Source organism: Cariama cristata, unplaced genomic scaffold (genome assembly GCF_000690535.1).
Source record: "Cariama cristata isolate BGI_N322 unplaced genomic scaffold, ASM69053v1 scaffold16833, whole genome shotgun sequence".
In the NCBI taxonomy this organism is placed as follows: Eukaryota; Metazoa; Chordata; class Aves; order Cariamiformes; family Cariamidae; genus Cariama; species Cariama cristata.
This window is the reverse complement of record NW_009609180.1, coordinates 69,687-85,123: the sequence shown is the minus strand read 5'-3', so window position 1 is coordinate 85,123 and position 15,437 is coordinate 69,687. Positions and strand designations below refer to the sequence as shown.

The 15,437-nt window shown below is 46.4% G+C and overlaps 1 protein-coding gene across 1 annotated transcript in view; it reads left to right on the top strand.

The window, feature by feature from the left end:
* Window positions 1-15,437, top strand: part of BTBD11 (BTB (POZ) domain containing 11) — an 87,876-nt gene that overhangs the window by 21,138 nt on the left and 51,301 nt on the right. Inside the window, exon 3 of the mRNA XM_009697459.1 lies at window positions 3,755-3,959. Coding sequence (XP_009695761.1) covers window positions 3,755-3,959 — 205 coding nt within the window. The remainder of the gene's footprint in view (window positions 1-3,754; window positions 3,960-15,437) is intronic.

Below are 15,437 nucleotides of genomic sequence, written 5' to 3'. Positions count from 1 at the left end.
GGCTGGCTTGGCTTAGTTGCATCAATTATGGAAGTGTTTATTTGGTTTAAATTAAAAACAAAATAAAACTGGCAATATCTTTCCAGGCAGATCGGCTCCCTGGTCTGTTCCTCAGATGGGTTGCAGGTGGTGGCACAGGGGCGAGAATGAGCGGAGGGGATGGTGAGGCAGGGATTGCTGCTGAGCCCCTTGTGTTGTGACGCCACAGCCGTCGGGAGCTGCGTCCGTGGAATTACAAATTGACTCAGCTGCTGGGATTTTTATTTTTTATGGGTTTTTTTGGAAATCCTGCACTCAGGAATTCATTAGCCTTTCAGATGCACTCAGTTGATATGTCTGAGACATATTTTCAGGGCCAAAAAAGGTGCAGGAGAGCCAGCAATGCTGCGAGCAGGTAACCTCTCCTTGCAGAGCATTGCTGTGCTGAACACAGCTCTGAAGAGCAGAGACGGCTTACACGGACTGATGGAGGGGGCTTGCCTCTCTATGCTTGGCCACAAAGTGTTCAGATATACCATGGCTTTTAGAGCTGGCAAGGGGATTATATATAGGTTGGGTCTCCGTGATGAAACTTGGGTTGGCTGACTGCTGGAGACCAGACCAGTGAGTCCCATCATGGAGCTGGTTTCACGTCCGTGTGCTTTGAGGTGCCCTGGCCAGGATCAAAGAAAGTTTTGACTCTTGGTATATTCTTTGGAAGAAAATGGAGAAGCAAAAGCATATTACCAAGGAAGAATAGAAGCAGCAAAACGTGATAGGGATTGTGAAAACAAGACACGTGCATCTGGAACCAGATGTTGCACTATGCTACATTTTACAGAGTATGCATAAGTACTGCCGTACAGTGTGTGTGTGTGTGCCTGTCAGCTCCCTCGTCCCTTCTGGGCACTGATCCTGGTGCACAGATATGCTAAGGCACAGGCTCTGCCATGAAGAATTTGCACCGTAACTGGTTGTGGCTGGAGGAGGAAAAGGGCACCAGGGTGTGCAGTGGATTGTCCGAGGTTACACTGTGGAATAAAATAGAGCAGCGTTTCCCGTCCTGCCTCCAGTGCTCTGCCTGTTGAGTACCAAGATCATAATGCAGCTTTTTATGCTTACTTACTGTCCTCTGTAAAGCTCGATGCTTTATAGGTATTGATTATTTAAGCTTTGTGTTGTCTCTGATAGAGGAATGTTACAATAATTGCTAATATAGAAATTATTTGAAATGTAACCAGAGATAACATAGCAAAGGCAAAACCAAGATCTAAGCCAATCAATTGTTGGTATAATGTAATTAAATGAGGCTTAAACATAAGAAGCATTAATTCAGCTTTAATGGCATGAATTGGTTTGGGTTTCTTAAGAAGCAGTTGAGGAAATACAGTATAAAAGGGTGAACTCCTGGTCATATTGAAATGGATGGGAGCTTTGCCATTGATTTCAGGGAGGCTTGAGTTCCTCCGGCCTTGCATCAGCAGCGATGCTGAGCTGCCCGCCCTGCCTATGTCATTCTTACTGCTGCTTTCCCTCCTTACTCACCCTGCAGCTTCCTCTTCTGCTGGATCTGCCATTGAAGTTGCATTGCCCCAGTGCTTGGGGAGGAATGGAGATGAAGTAATGCTGTGCCTATATCTGGGCCTAAATTGCATCCTGATTTTTATTCATCGTTCCATACAGAAGTCAGAGGCATTCTCTGGTGCCTGCTGTTTCGATGTGCTGAAATAAGACTAGTCATGTGCTTAACTTTAGTGCCGTAGTGGCTTGGGTCTGAAAAGGCTGAATTTAGTGCAGCTCCTTTTTCTCTGCTTTTGCTATTATTGTTAAAGCTGGATGTTGCAGCCAGCACTTCTATGCAATTTTTTTTTCCTTTTGGTTGTTAGCAGTTAAATTGGCCCATGCTAGGCTTGGCAGTGCATCTCTGCTATGACAGAATGGGCTGAGTGAAGGTTGTCCCAAACTTTTCTGCTGCTTCTGGTTGCCTGCAGATAATTTTGTGCAGGACTGGGGAGTCATCTCAGAGGCACATCTGTTTCTGCTATGGACCTGATCTTGCAGGCTTTCCACATGCACAGCTTCTCTCGGAAATTATGAGCGTGCAGGGCTGCAAGATTGGTCCTATCATGACAATTTCCTGGCAGAACGAAAAGACAGAAACTATTTTTAAATGAAAGCTTTGAATCAGAGGAATATTGCAGAGTGCAGCAAAAAATTGTGTCAAAACCCTGAAATCATGGACTCCGCAGTTTTCTCATGCCAGCGGTTTTCTTCTCTTCATGGTTTTAAGGCTATGTTTTTGGAGGACTGGGCTGAGCATTTTTCAACGAGACGTTTCTGTTCTCCCCGGTGCACATTATCACAGCAGCAGCATCATTTTCTGTGCAAGTCAGGCTGGAGAGAGGTGATGTGTTCACAGGGGTGGGACTTTGCAAAAAAAACTGTATCTCTGCCTTGCACACAGTCAAAATGGTTCTCCTTTAAGTTTGCCCAGGAATTCATTATTCAGCCTTTCCCCGCATCCCAGGTTTGGTTTTATGTTCCTACCTTGATGTACATTTCTAACTTTTCCTTCCAAGTTTCAGTGCTCAGTGGTCGCTTGGGAAAAGCAAATAAGAGAAAGTGTGTGACTTCTTCTTAACTCTGGAAAATTATGTCCTCTTTTTCCCAGTCACTCGCTTTTGTATAGTTTAAGAATGACCCAAAGGGCTCTTGCTCAGATTTTCCTTTAAAACAAACCATCTGATTATTTCCCCCTAAAGCATTCTCAGAGTGATTTGAACATGTGAAAACAGGCAGTTTATAACCACAATTGTTTCCCTGCCTTTGATAGAGTGGTCACTAGTCAACAAACGTAAAATTCACTGCCTTGGAGGGAGATGCTTTAGTTAATTAGTTACAATCAGTACTGCGCTAAGAGACTCATGGCTGCTTGCCCATCTGTTTGCCTGGTAATCTTGCTTGCTGGCTTTGCTGGTCCCAGTCCACATATTGCAGCTGGTTTCCCATACCCGCCCTGCGAGGAAGCACCCAGAACCACATGGGTGCAGGAGAGATGACGAGCATCTTTCTCTTGAGCCATTTTCTGTGCTCTGGAAACTGAAGGGGCTGGGTGAGCCTACTTCACGGGTTTTGCTCTTCTGCTAAAATGAAGTTATCCAGACCCAGTCCGGGCTTACAAATTGTAATTTCGGTTGCACATTTCTGATACTGTGTTTTAGCAATTTTTCCCCCCTTTCTTCTTTACCCCTGTGTCTGTTTGCACGCTCCCACAGTCCTCTGTGTGTTATGAGACTGCTTCCTTCCTCGTTGCAAGGGGTTGGATTTCCCTGCCACTCTCTAACCAGGAGACTGCAGCTTTTGGTGCCACTCTGCATCATCCTCACTGGTCATTTTTGGGGGCTGGAGGGTTTTAGCAGTCTCCAAACGCTACCTGTAGGTAGCTGTGACCCTGGTCCCAGCATACCAGATCTTCTGGTGGTGCTGAGATGGGGCAGCCTGACATTGCCTACACACCGTATTTGCAGAAACACGTGTCCTGCAGGCCTTCAGGGGCTTGTCTGCAGCCTGGATATGTCACACCACACCACATAAACCACCAGGCGAAGTCCAGCCTGGTGATGAGCAATGCACAGGATCCTGTCCTATCCTTTACTCTTTGCATATGTGAGGTTAAATGGCAGGGAAAACCAACCCAGCATGTCGTTTCGTTTGAAAACTCAGGGGAGAGGTGGCTGAAAAGCCTGACATTCACGCAGCTTTTCCTTTTTTCCAGGCGACCTGGTGTCTCGAGCGATGCACCACCTCCAGCCTCTCAACGCCAAGCAGCATGGGAACGGGACGCCGATGCATCAGAAGCAGGGATCGCTCTACTGGGAGCCAGAGGCTCTGTACACCCTCTGCTACTTCATGCACTGTCCACAGATGGAGTGGGAAAACCCCAACGTGGAGCCGTCAAAAGTCACGCTGCAGACCGAGAGGTAAGAGCCACTGCACAGCGCTTAATGTCATGGCGAAGACATTTCGTTAATAAATCAGCCTGGCTGGCTAATTGCTAATTACAGCTTGCGCGTGAGAGGCTGCAGAGCAGTCTGGTTTGGTTTAGGATCACCTCTTTGAAATCCGTTTTTCTTGCCGAAGCGCTGCGTGGCTGACCCAATATATATCAAAAGTGACACCCAGTGGCTACATACAGCAAATTGGTTCCAGATGTGCACTTGGGAGAGATTTCCTTTTCCTTTCGTTGTTGCTCAGCTATTCTGTGTTTTGGAAAAGAAAATGAGAACTTCTATTTCTGGCCTAGCAGGTTTGGGTTTAAATGTGTTTTTTCTACGCGTTAATAGGGCTGAACAGCTGCTGTTGGGGAAGTGGAAAATGAATAGCGTAGTGTGTAGAAAGGAGAGGTCGTTAGAGATGCTGGGCTCCAGCTGTGTCGAGTACCCAGGCAGGTTAGTACCTGAGTACCAGGAGTAACCTCAGGTCTGCCCTGGCTGGGAGTGTGGCATGCTCCGGCTGTGCTGCTGTTGTACCCACTGCGGGGATGGCCAGGGCAGGAGAGGCATGCCTGAGGCCCCGTACTGACTCAGGATCTGCCGTAAGGTGAGAAGGAGATGCCACTGAAGCCGGTGATGGGGTTACCAAATGCGGGCAAGCAGGGTGCCCAGCATAGGGCAGCTCTGCACCTGGGCACTACAGAAAGCAACCGGGACAGCTTCCTGGCCAAGAAAAGAAAGCCATCTCCTGTCAAAAGCCCAGCAAACCCTCTGGTAACACAAGCCTCTACTTGTGTGCTGAGGCACGCTGTGCTATTTCCCTGCTGCGCTTCTCACCAGCCCTAGACCAGGCTTCCCTAGTACAGAGACCAGAGGAGCGGCTTATGCTTGGAAAGTGCTGGGTATTCATTTTTAGGATGGGATCATGATGATGCAAATGCAAGCTGCTTTTTCAAGCTGGGTTCCACATTTACATCCCAATGTATATATCATGCTGCACGTGTGAGCCAAACTCTGATCTGTACGTGTGCCCCAAGAGCCGTGCATATGGGGCTTGGTTATTGTTTCAGTGTGAGATCTACATCTCAAAAGCAGCATTTGAGAATCTCTTTGTATGTGTAGTCATAAATGGTATATAATATGATATCTTCATTGAAATACTTCTATATCGATTCACAGAAAAGCATACAAGATGAAGCTCTGGCATTAATGATGTTACTGGGAATTTTGCCATTTGCCTTTGGATGGCATTTTGTTTCTTTTCAAGTTTGGGTCGCTCCGTGTGCATGTTTGTTGCTTTTTACTCTATTGTTTCCAAAGTATGAAAAAAACAGAAGGGAAATGACAAGAATCCAGAATTTTATTATTTTTCTAAATTACTTTTAATTTTATGATTTGCCATCCAGCCTTGTTATTGCAGAAGGCCTAACTCTTATCCAAGAGTAGTTAATATACACCAAAAATAACCAAAATTAGAAAATACCCTCACCTAATTTGTAGTCCCCATCTGTGGGAGTAATGTCACTGGAACCAGCGGGAATATAAAGGCGAATAATGCTGAGGCTCTGGTTTTGTAAGGTTTCTGCAGACTTCCCTGTGGAAAGTGAAAAGGGCAGGAATATTTGAAAAATCACTTTTAGTATTTGCTTCAATAGGTTTTCCTCTCTCTGAGGTCACCTTAATATATGTTCTCTTTGTTAGAGCACTTGAAATGCTGATTATTTAAAACGATTGTTCTTCTTTGCTTTATTTTGAATACTCCATCTGGCAAGATGTCTTCCTTTGGCAGGGCAGTTTAACAACTGTGGTGTGCGGTTAGGGCCAGAGCAAGTACTCGATGTTATTGCCAAGAGATTGTGGTCACTTTTGGAAGGAGCAGATACTCCTCCTGTTGCCTAATCAAACATGTGTTAGTACTTAGTGTTGGAGTGGGAGCGATGCAGGGTTAAGCATGAGCCTGGATATTTCCATGGGGTTGTGCTCTGGAGCTTCACCAGCTGGATGTAACCATCCTGTGCCGCTCAGAAAGGAGATCCGTGAAGCCGACTTCTCTTTATTGGTCTAAGGAGCCTTCCTACCTATTTTCCATCTTTTCTTCACACAGAAGCATGCTTTGTGGTCCATGACTTATTTCTGGTGGTTTTGGTTTCCATGATGGGGTTTTGTGCATTGCAGGGGAGTGGGTTTGTTAAACATGACATTTTTATATGCAGAATATTTGCAAGCTTTGTGCCATATCTACGTGCTGTATTCCCTCTCTTCTTCTCCAGCTGCGGCAATTGCTTTTATGTTGGAAGAAGCCCAGAAAGAAGCAAGGAGGTCCAGGCTTCTTTCCCCATCCTTGGCCTCTCTGTGTCCCTGCTGGTGCAGGGAAGCCAGGACTGCATGGATCTGGCTCTAGGCAGTATTTCCATGAAATGGGGGTTGTCCTTGGCTCATGTGAAGCCAACTTGGCTACTGTCTTGGCCCCCTCCTCCCTAACCGTGCATGCCCAGGGTGGGAGAGGGTTGTGGGATGCAACCAGAGAGCTCCTTTGATGCTTGCAGGGCTTGGTGGCCCCGTGAGAGCTGCTCCCATCCTTCCCACCCGTCTCCAGCCCATCTGGATTTCGGCTCTGAACCACGTTGATTTAGGGAGCTGCAAAGGCTCCACACGTCCTCCTGCAGAGGCTGGATACAGGAGAGAAACCGGTACGGCGGCGGTCCTGCCTGGCTTAGCACTTTCCAGCACAGAAAGCAGTACCTCCCTCGAAGTCTTGGGGGACGCATAAAATGGGATGTTTACCTTTGAATAAATCCGGCACTTTGTTTCTAGGGAGTGTTTCTCTGTGTTTGCTCTTCATGGAGGTAAAGAAACGAGAATGCGGTGTGTTTTTAATAGTGTTTGTCTTTACATAAAATAAAAGGGAAAAATGATTATACAGCAAAGCTCTTGCTGGGGAGGCTGCTTTCATGGAAGGGGTAGAAGGTGGAAAGTGGCCAGGATTGCTCAGAAAACCTGGAAAAGACTCCCCACTTCCTAAATGCCAACAAACCCAACCGTAAGATGGATGTGTGACACCCTCCCACCCCAAATTCATATTCTTCTTTCAATTTGGTCACTTTGGAAGAAAACCTCTAATTTTTTGGCTGTGTTGCTGGCACCATCACAAGCCGGTCCTCTGGGGTGGGCTATCTAATGGCCCCTGGTACCATGTAAACAGCTATTTTGGTAGGTGTGGAGGTACAGGACGGGGTTTGGACCCGTTTGTGGGGATGTAGACAGCTATTTTGGCAGGCGTGGGAGGTGCGGGGAGGGGGTGGAGTGGACCTGTTTGTGGGGTCCCCCTTCCCTAATGCACCCAGCTGGGACATGATGGAGACATTTCTGTTGTGCCGGGTGTTGCCTGCAAAAGCAGTGCTCCTCCGGTGCCTCCACTGGCAGGCAGCTGTGGACTATTTAGGTTTGTTCATTCTTTTGCTTTCCCAGGAACTTAAAAAAAAAAAAAAAGAAGGAATTGTAGATGAGGCTACTGTTGCCAAGATTTCTTTTTTGCTTGCTGCTTCTGGTTTAATAAAAGGATCTGTCCCATGGTTGTGTTTTGCTTCTCAGCTTCTATAACACTTCCAAAATTATTGCAAGTAATTTCTTAAGCACCGGAAAGCGCAGAATCTGTAGTTGCAGATTTGTGTGATGGTTTTTTCCTTAAGTGGTTCCTTACCCACTTTTATCCACAGCTGTATTGACAAAGTCCTCATTACTTCCTCACTCTCCATGTTCCCCATTAACAACTCATTGAGAAGCAGCAGCTCAGCCGGTCCAGAACCACCCATTAATTCTGCTCACAGGCAGCAAAGTTCCTTCTCCAGTGCTTCCTCTGCCGCTCCGCCTTGGAGGAGCATTAACTCTCTGTACTGCCCGGCAGCCTTTAGCTTTTCCCTTCGAGTCTTAATTGAGCTGATGGATATGTGTCTGATTTTAACCTCCTTTTCACTTTTCCTTCGCTACTCTTCCCTGTATGTGGAGCTTAGGAAACTCCCATGGGCTATTGCTTTATTTTTTTTCTGCCTGCCTCGCATACGCATGTGGGCACACACACAAAAAAATGTGTCCCCTGCATGTGCACACACGTGCAAATTGTAGCCTGTAGTCATTCGTGATTAATGGAAAGGGTTTAGGTTATCGTCTGAATTTTGTTTCATGCTTTGGATAGTTATTAGTGTACCTGGTTAATAAATGGGATGCAGCCCCCTTAATGAGAGGAGTGTTCCACTGCTGAAAAATGACTTGAACTCTTTTAAAGCACTTTCGTAACTGGTACGGCCATGTCTGTAGTACAGATTATACCCATAGAACAATTTCAGTAAGAAGATAACTAGGGAAATGTGTCCCTGATTTAAATTATTATGTGGTACAAACTCCACAAGTAGGGCAGTCTCCAGCAAAGGCCGGCAGAGAGTGGAGGCAATGATGAGGAATGCTGATGAAGAACAGGCAAAGCTCTAACAGTGGGAATGTGGAAGTCCTGCTATGAAACCTGAATGAACCTTGCAATGTATATCCAAAGAAGGGATTACAGATGCTTGATGTGCCAGTATGCCACATGCCCCGTATAACACTATATATTTTTATCTACTGTTTAATTGAAAACTTCACATGGTAGAACGGTGGCCTCACTAAACTCAAACACCAGGGTTGATTTGAATGGGAAACACTGAAAAGAAATCCCAGATCCATCCTTTCATAAATCTACTAGATTTACATCCTAAATATCAAACTTCCCATTTTTTAAAAATCCCTTCAGAAATGGTATTGGCAGCTGCCTGCAGCGTGTGAGATGGCACGTTACAAGAAATAGTTCAGGCAGTATTTGTAACTTGGCTGTCAGATGGTATATCCTTGCTGGACTGGGGCTGTTTTTTACGTCTAATTTACACTGTCCGTGGGATGTTGTGTCAAATCTGATGTCAAAACTGCCTGCGAAATATTTCCCTGTTGTGGTTGTTGGCCAAGTCATCAGTTTGACTCGGTTGTGTTTCAGGTTTTTATTAACGTTTTTAACACAGGAGGGGCAATAGGGACGGTGCATTCAAAGACTGGATGCGAGTTCAAAAGGTAACTTGCAGATACCCTTGTGCGGACTCTGGAGCACCGATGTCTTGGTACACAAAAGCATAAGGGTAAACCCTTGCCTGGGCAAGTCTCCCTGAGACTTGCGTGAGAGCGAGATTTGATCCTTTGACTTGAACAAATGCAGAATTGGCTTTTTCAGAGACTGGTTAGTTGGGTCACCCTTAGCTGGGCTTCTGGGGTGTGGTGGAGGAGCTGCCGAGCATGGGATAGCTACATGGGCTCGCATGGTGCATCAGTCGGTCCCACTGGGTCCCTGGGCAGGATTGGGACTCTGACAGCTTTTTGAAGGCATCAGAAAGTATTTGCTCTCTCTGAAGACAAGTAGCTTATGGTGTAAATATAAAATATGAGTTTTGCAGCCTGGAAACCCATCTGAAATGTGTGCTAAATATTGGAAAAAACATGCTTTTCTGTCCTCCAATAATGCTAAAAATGGACTAGCATTGCACATATGGTTTTATCATATGTGCTAAATGAAAACTGTCAGAACTGAGGGTGCCTTTCAGTTCGTATATTGGGATTTTCTTTAAAAACCACCCATGAAAACAAACAACAAACCAAACAAATGAAAAGACCTTTTCATAATGTTAAAGTTGCTGACTCATATCTGCAAGCAGAAACATCTCCCTACCTTTGTCTAGATAGGCTTTTTCTTTTAAAAGTACAGTCTTATGCTTCTCAGAAGCACCGTTAAGTCTTATTTGGTTGCTTTTGCAATTTTAAACAGCAGTGACCTGCATGTAGCACTTTGGCTGCCATTGCCACGAAGGTTTGCAGTCACCACTCCTTTGCTGGAGTAAGTGAAGAATCTCAACATCTACCACAACAGCATCCTCCTTGGTAGCTAAAGGATCCACCAAACGGGAATCATCCAAAGCAGCTGTAATAATTGAGCCATACAGAAGGTGTGTAAGTTAAAGCGAGGTCAGGTCTAGGTCTTTATAGCTGTGTCCACAGCTGGTGAAACTGAGGGAGGGACAACAGGAGATGGCTATGGGAATTCACATCTGAAAGGCATTGACCTTCAGGAATTTCTCCAGTCCCATTGTGATGCAGACCATCAAGCTGGTCCTTTCCATAGCAGTTAATTTTAATATATGCAGTGAGTGTGTGCATGTGGCAGGGCAAGGGCTTGGCGTCTGAAGAAGAGCAATGTGAAGTGCCCCTGGAAATAGAGAGACTGCTGTACTGCACTTGAAACGATGATTTTTTTCTTTGAGTACTGTGATTATTTGGGGAAGTCTCTTGTGCACACGTGATGAGCTGCTGGACCTGGAGCGTACTGCAGGCTCTGCTGTGAACAAGGGACTGATGGCCTGTCTGGGCTTTGTGACCCACGGCGGTGGAGAACTGAGCCTGGGTGAGGAGCATTCAAAGGTGATGAGTGTGCCATCAGGAAGGCGGTTTAAATCTGCGTGCCAGAGAAGGTGACAGACAAGAATCCCTCATTTGGGGCTCTTATTGCCTGGCAAAAATGGGGGAGGAGAGAGTGAGACACAACACCGCTTTCCTGGCGAGGGGGTCCTGCCAAAAAAGGTGGATTACTCTCTGCAAGGGAAAGGGGGTGACTGGGGAGAGGAAGAACTGCTTAACCTGCTGGGAAATGCAGAAGAGGGTGAGTGTGCATGGCGGCTCTGCTCTTGAAGGACTGGGCAGCAAGGTGGACCATGGAGTCATGGTCGGTGGGCAGCAGAGTCTGTACCCTGCAAAGGTGGTAGGGACAGAGGAAAACCAGGGCAAGGGGTTACTGAGAGCTGGGATTTGTAGGAGTGCTGGCCCTAGTGCTTTGCAACTCCAGCGTCGCAGCTGGTAGTGTCAAAAAAGGGGCTTCACTGGTCTCCTCGCAGACCTATGCAAAAATAGTGCAGCATGCTATTGCATTTTACAGTGCACATTTCTCATGCTTTTCTATCCAATATTTCCTTCTGTTTGTATACAGGTATACTGCCACTAATAATAATGATAATGAAAAAGCCTAAGCTATTGCATATGCATGGTGGGACTTCTAGTATCTCTGCATGCCAGCAAGCCAAGGAGGGAAATGGTGGGCACCCCAGGACTGCTGTACACATCTCAAGAGGAGCGTGGGTTTTGGGCAAAAAGTGACACAATTGGAGCAGGTTATGCCTTCCATTTAGGCCCCCCAATAACGTTTGCTTTCCTGATGAGCCATTTTGTAATTCAGAGTGCCCCAGAGACATCAGACCCACAAAAAACGAGGTCTGAGGTCTGGGTGCGGAAGGGGTCGTTGACCCCACTCCAGAGAGGAGGGTGCTGGGGAGAGGCATGGGTGGGTGCCAGCGGGGAGCTGCCACATCTGGGGGCGATGCGGAGAAGGACGTGTGATATCCAAGAGAGGAGGGGAAGGCGAGTGGTCGTCCCTCGCAGGGGGTGCCGGCTGAGTATTGCCTGCAGATGTCTGCAAGGCCCGGGAGCTCGTGGGTTGCTGGGAGCCATCCCGAAATAGCTGTGAGAGGGGTGGTGGCAGGAGGGAATGGAGAGGGGTATTGTGTGGAAGGAGGAACTGGGGATGTGAGGGTTTGTGGGGCGCTGATAGTTCCCTGTTCAAGCAGGGACCTGGGAAGGGCATGCTCCAAGAGGAGCCAGCTGTCCCGTTGCTGAAGACCAGGGGACAGTGCCCAGAAAGGTCCAGCCCTTTTGGAATCTGCTTTTTGTTGTCCTCCCCTATCCCTCCCTCACCTCACAGCTCTTTTGCGTGGGACGGAGATTGCTCTGTGCAGAGACCTCTCCCTGCATCCCCATCTGGCATGTTTTTCCCCTTAGATAACAGTTCGAGAAAATTTCAGCCTGTGCTGAAATCCCTCCTTTTTGGGACATTATTTAAGCTCATGCTTAACTTTGAACAACAGTGAATTAAAGGGGATGGGAGCACGTGTTTAAGTAGGGTGCAGAGATGGGCTGGAGGAGGAGGTCAGGGCACTCGCTGAGCTGCACCCTGGTACGGTGCTTCTACAGCAGTCGAGCTACTCCTGGCTTTCCACATCCTTCAGGCAGTCAAGCCCAGCACATTCCTACTGTGTTTGGATTAATTTAATTAAGGCATGTGCTTCCAAAATGTGTAACCAGGTGACTTATCTGCTATGTGCCTGCTCTAGAGCACAAAAGTACCGAACTCTTCTGATTGTTACCTGCTTTTGTGCAGCAGAGATAAATCAGTGTATGTACCAGTGATGTGATGCATTTGCCTAACCCATTTTTGCATGGTGTCATTTGAAAAGTGAAATATGTCTTGTTGATGCCACATTGTCTTGTGGGTTGTCACCTTCCTATAACTTTGTGTTCCTCTTTCTCCTTTGGCACACAAACAGCATTTAAAAAAAAAAAATCCCCTTCACGTGGTGCATAGACTCTTGAAGGGTATTTTTAACCTATTGCACTCAACCATATTTGGTTCTCTTCTCAAAATACAAATGCCCTGACATGCTCAGATACGCAGTGATGTGGGGTTGGTTTTTTTTTTGTCTCAGAAAAAGGAATGTGATATATTCTGAGTGAACTCCGTGTCCTTATGTATGGACTGAAATTGGCCTTTAGAGAAAATCTGTCCACTTCCACCGAACACCGATTCTCTTCCCTTTCAGGATTTATTGCACCAAATAGCCATGTTCATTTCTATTTCTCTGTTGAAGTTTGCAAGACCAGGAAAGGAAAGAAAAAAAAAAAGGCAAGTTTATAGTACAATTATCTGCTCTGCTTCTTACTGTGGTGGCAGATTTTCTGCTGGGTGAGTTTCTGACCTGCATGAGAGAGGAGAAGAAAGCGTGAACCCCCTATCTGCTCTGCTTCTTACTGTGGTGGCAGATTTTCTGCTGGGTGAGTTTCTGACCTGCATGAGAGAGAAGAAAGCATGAACCCCCAAGTCCCCTGTTCAAGCATGTCCCTCTGCTTTTCTGTTTGCCCGACAGATGTTATAGAAAGGCTCTGTACAGCCTATCTTCATTTCTCTGATCCAGACTGCATTCAGTCGTGCAAACCATAACAGAAAATTGAGTTTGCGTTTAGTTCTTTTCCTAGCACCAAGTTTTGTGGGTAACTGTATGGATTTTTACACTTCCAGTGTGATTTGCAGCTCCCTTTCTGCTGCTTGCTCAGCAAGTGATGAAAACAACTCCCACTGAACACTTGTCCTCAGCTACTTAATGCCGCGAGAGAGGGTCCCTTCTGCTCTGAGGACACATGTCACAGGTGGCCTGGGAAGCAGGTCACCTTCCAGGAGCAGATACACCCCAGCTTCTCCCCTCTCCCTTCTCTGACCACTGTCACCTTCATGACAAATGGAAATCTTTCCACAGTAGCTGTGGGAGAAGATGTTCTGCCCTTATCTGCTTCCTTAAATGACTGCGGCAGGTCTAGGGAAAGCAAAAAGCCTTGGAAACAAATGCAGCCTGGTCTTGAGGTGATGGTGATGTGTTGGAATAGAATAATGATGAAAGTGGCAAGTCAGCCAAAGATGTCATATTTCAAAAGGAGGTTGTTCATCTAAGCACCTATGAGATTTGGGAACCCGGCATCCCAGGGAGAGATAGTGGCCTCAGGGCTTCTCTGTCCTTCGGCACTTGTGAAATATCTCATCCCTCCTCAAGAACATTAATATCAGAGCTATGTAAAGTCAAGTCTTCAAAAGAGAAATAAATGGCATAAAGAGCTATAAATAGGAAAAGGATATTCCAGAATCAACAGAATCTTAAATAATTTTTCTCAGGGTAGATCCTTTTGGGGTAAAGTTAGAAATTTAAAATGTAAAGTATTTGCCTACTGGGCACCTAATCCAGACTTCCCCCCCTCCTGCTGCTTCGAGAAAAGGGACCACAAAAGGGAAGGCAAGTAAGGGAAAGCAATATCAAAGAAAAGGAGTAGAAGGGAAGGGAGCTGGTAGTAGTAGGGGATGGTGCTGCACTAAAAGGAACGTTTCCAGCATTAGGATGATCTACTGAGCTAATAAACAGAGGGAATATGGGAATATACAGTTAAAGAGGAGGGGAAAGGGAGCCACATAGGAAATGAGACAAAAGAAAAAGGTTCAGAAGAAGAAGGTAAGAGCAGGTTAATTACAGACATTCCTTGAGGACAGTAGTCATTTACAAGTTTCATTTTTTTTTTTTTTTAATATTATAGCAATCTCTGTTAACATCCCTTAGCCATGGTATCTGCTTCACAGTGTGGATGAAACAGTTTCACTGTGTCTAAATAGTTTCCAGCAGTCCTGACTAAATAGAGAACCTTCAGCATAGTTTTTAAGCAGCTCTTGGACAGATTTATTATTTCTTAACGATTTTACAATTTTTAGAATTTTATAGTGTATTTTTATAAAGAGAGATTTCTTCTACCCTTCCCCAGACAGACTTTGCCTGCTGTGTACGGCCACAGAAGAGACACCCAATTTGGGCACCCCAGCTAGGTGATGAAGCGGGCACGAAAACTTGTTGGGGATGGGAGGGCAGTTGCTGCAGCCTGTGTTGCTCTGGGGATTTTGTCCACCTTCACCTAACAGGCAGCGACCTTCCAAGATATTCAGCTGCAGACACTTTCTTTTTTTTTAACTCCGAACTACTACTTGAAGCTATGGTTCTTTTTTAAGGTTTGGCGTTTTTCTCTTGGTCTCCAGATAATTTTTAGTGTAGATGGGGGCAAACTGTGTGCTTCACGTAAGGCACGGGCAGCTCCTGCTAAGACATAGGGCTGTATGGGTCTTATGCAGTGAAGGACCATGTCTCTGATAGCATCCATGCTTTGCTCAAGTCGGGGCTGTGGCCCAGAGTCCCACCATTCACTTTGAGGGTTGGTTTTGTGTATTTTTGCTCAAGTGGCAGAGCAGCTGGTACCCAAAGGTGTGGCGGTTTGATACAAGCAATGGTAGGCTTAAAAGTGAAGCGAAACAGTCTGGTTTCTGATGCTGCTCACTGATAACTTCCACAATACAGAGGGATCAGCTGTAAAGGTCCTCGCTTTCAGCACTGAGCATGAAGCAAGCATTGCACCAGCAGGAGATGCTGGAGACTTCCTCATGCATCACCTCTCCATCCCTGGCATCCTGGGGTGGGGGCATCCCCTCTCTTTGCCCTGGTTCATTCTCCCGTCCCTATTGCAAAGCAGCTGGGGAGCGCACCCAGCCCAGCGCATCAGCCAGAGCAGGACGTGCTCCTGTGCCAGGCTCCTGCCCTCTTTTCAGGATACACTGTGCAAAGGATTGAGGGGGAGGGAGGGCTTGCCAGGTGGGTGAATTGACCTCACAGGAGCCCCATAAATGAGTGTGGCTCATAAATCTCACTCTTGAAATAATCCTGTTCCAGAGACAGGGTGAGACATCTTGATTTAGACCTACTTGAAATTTGC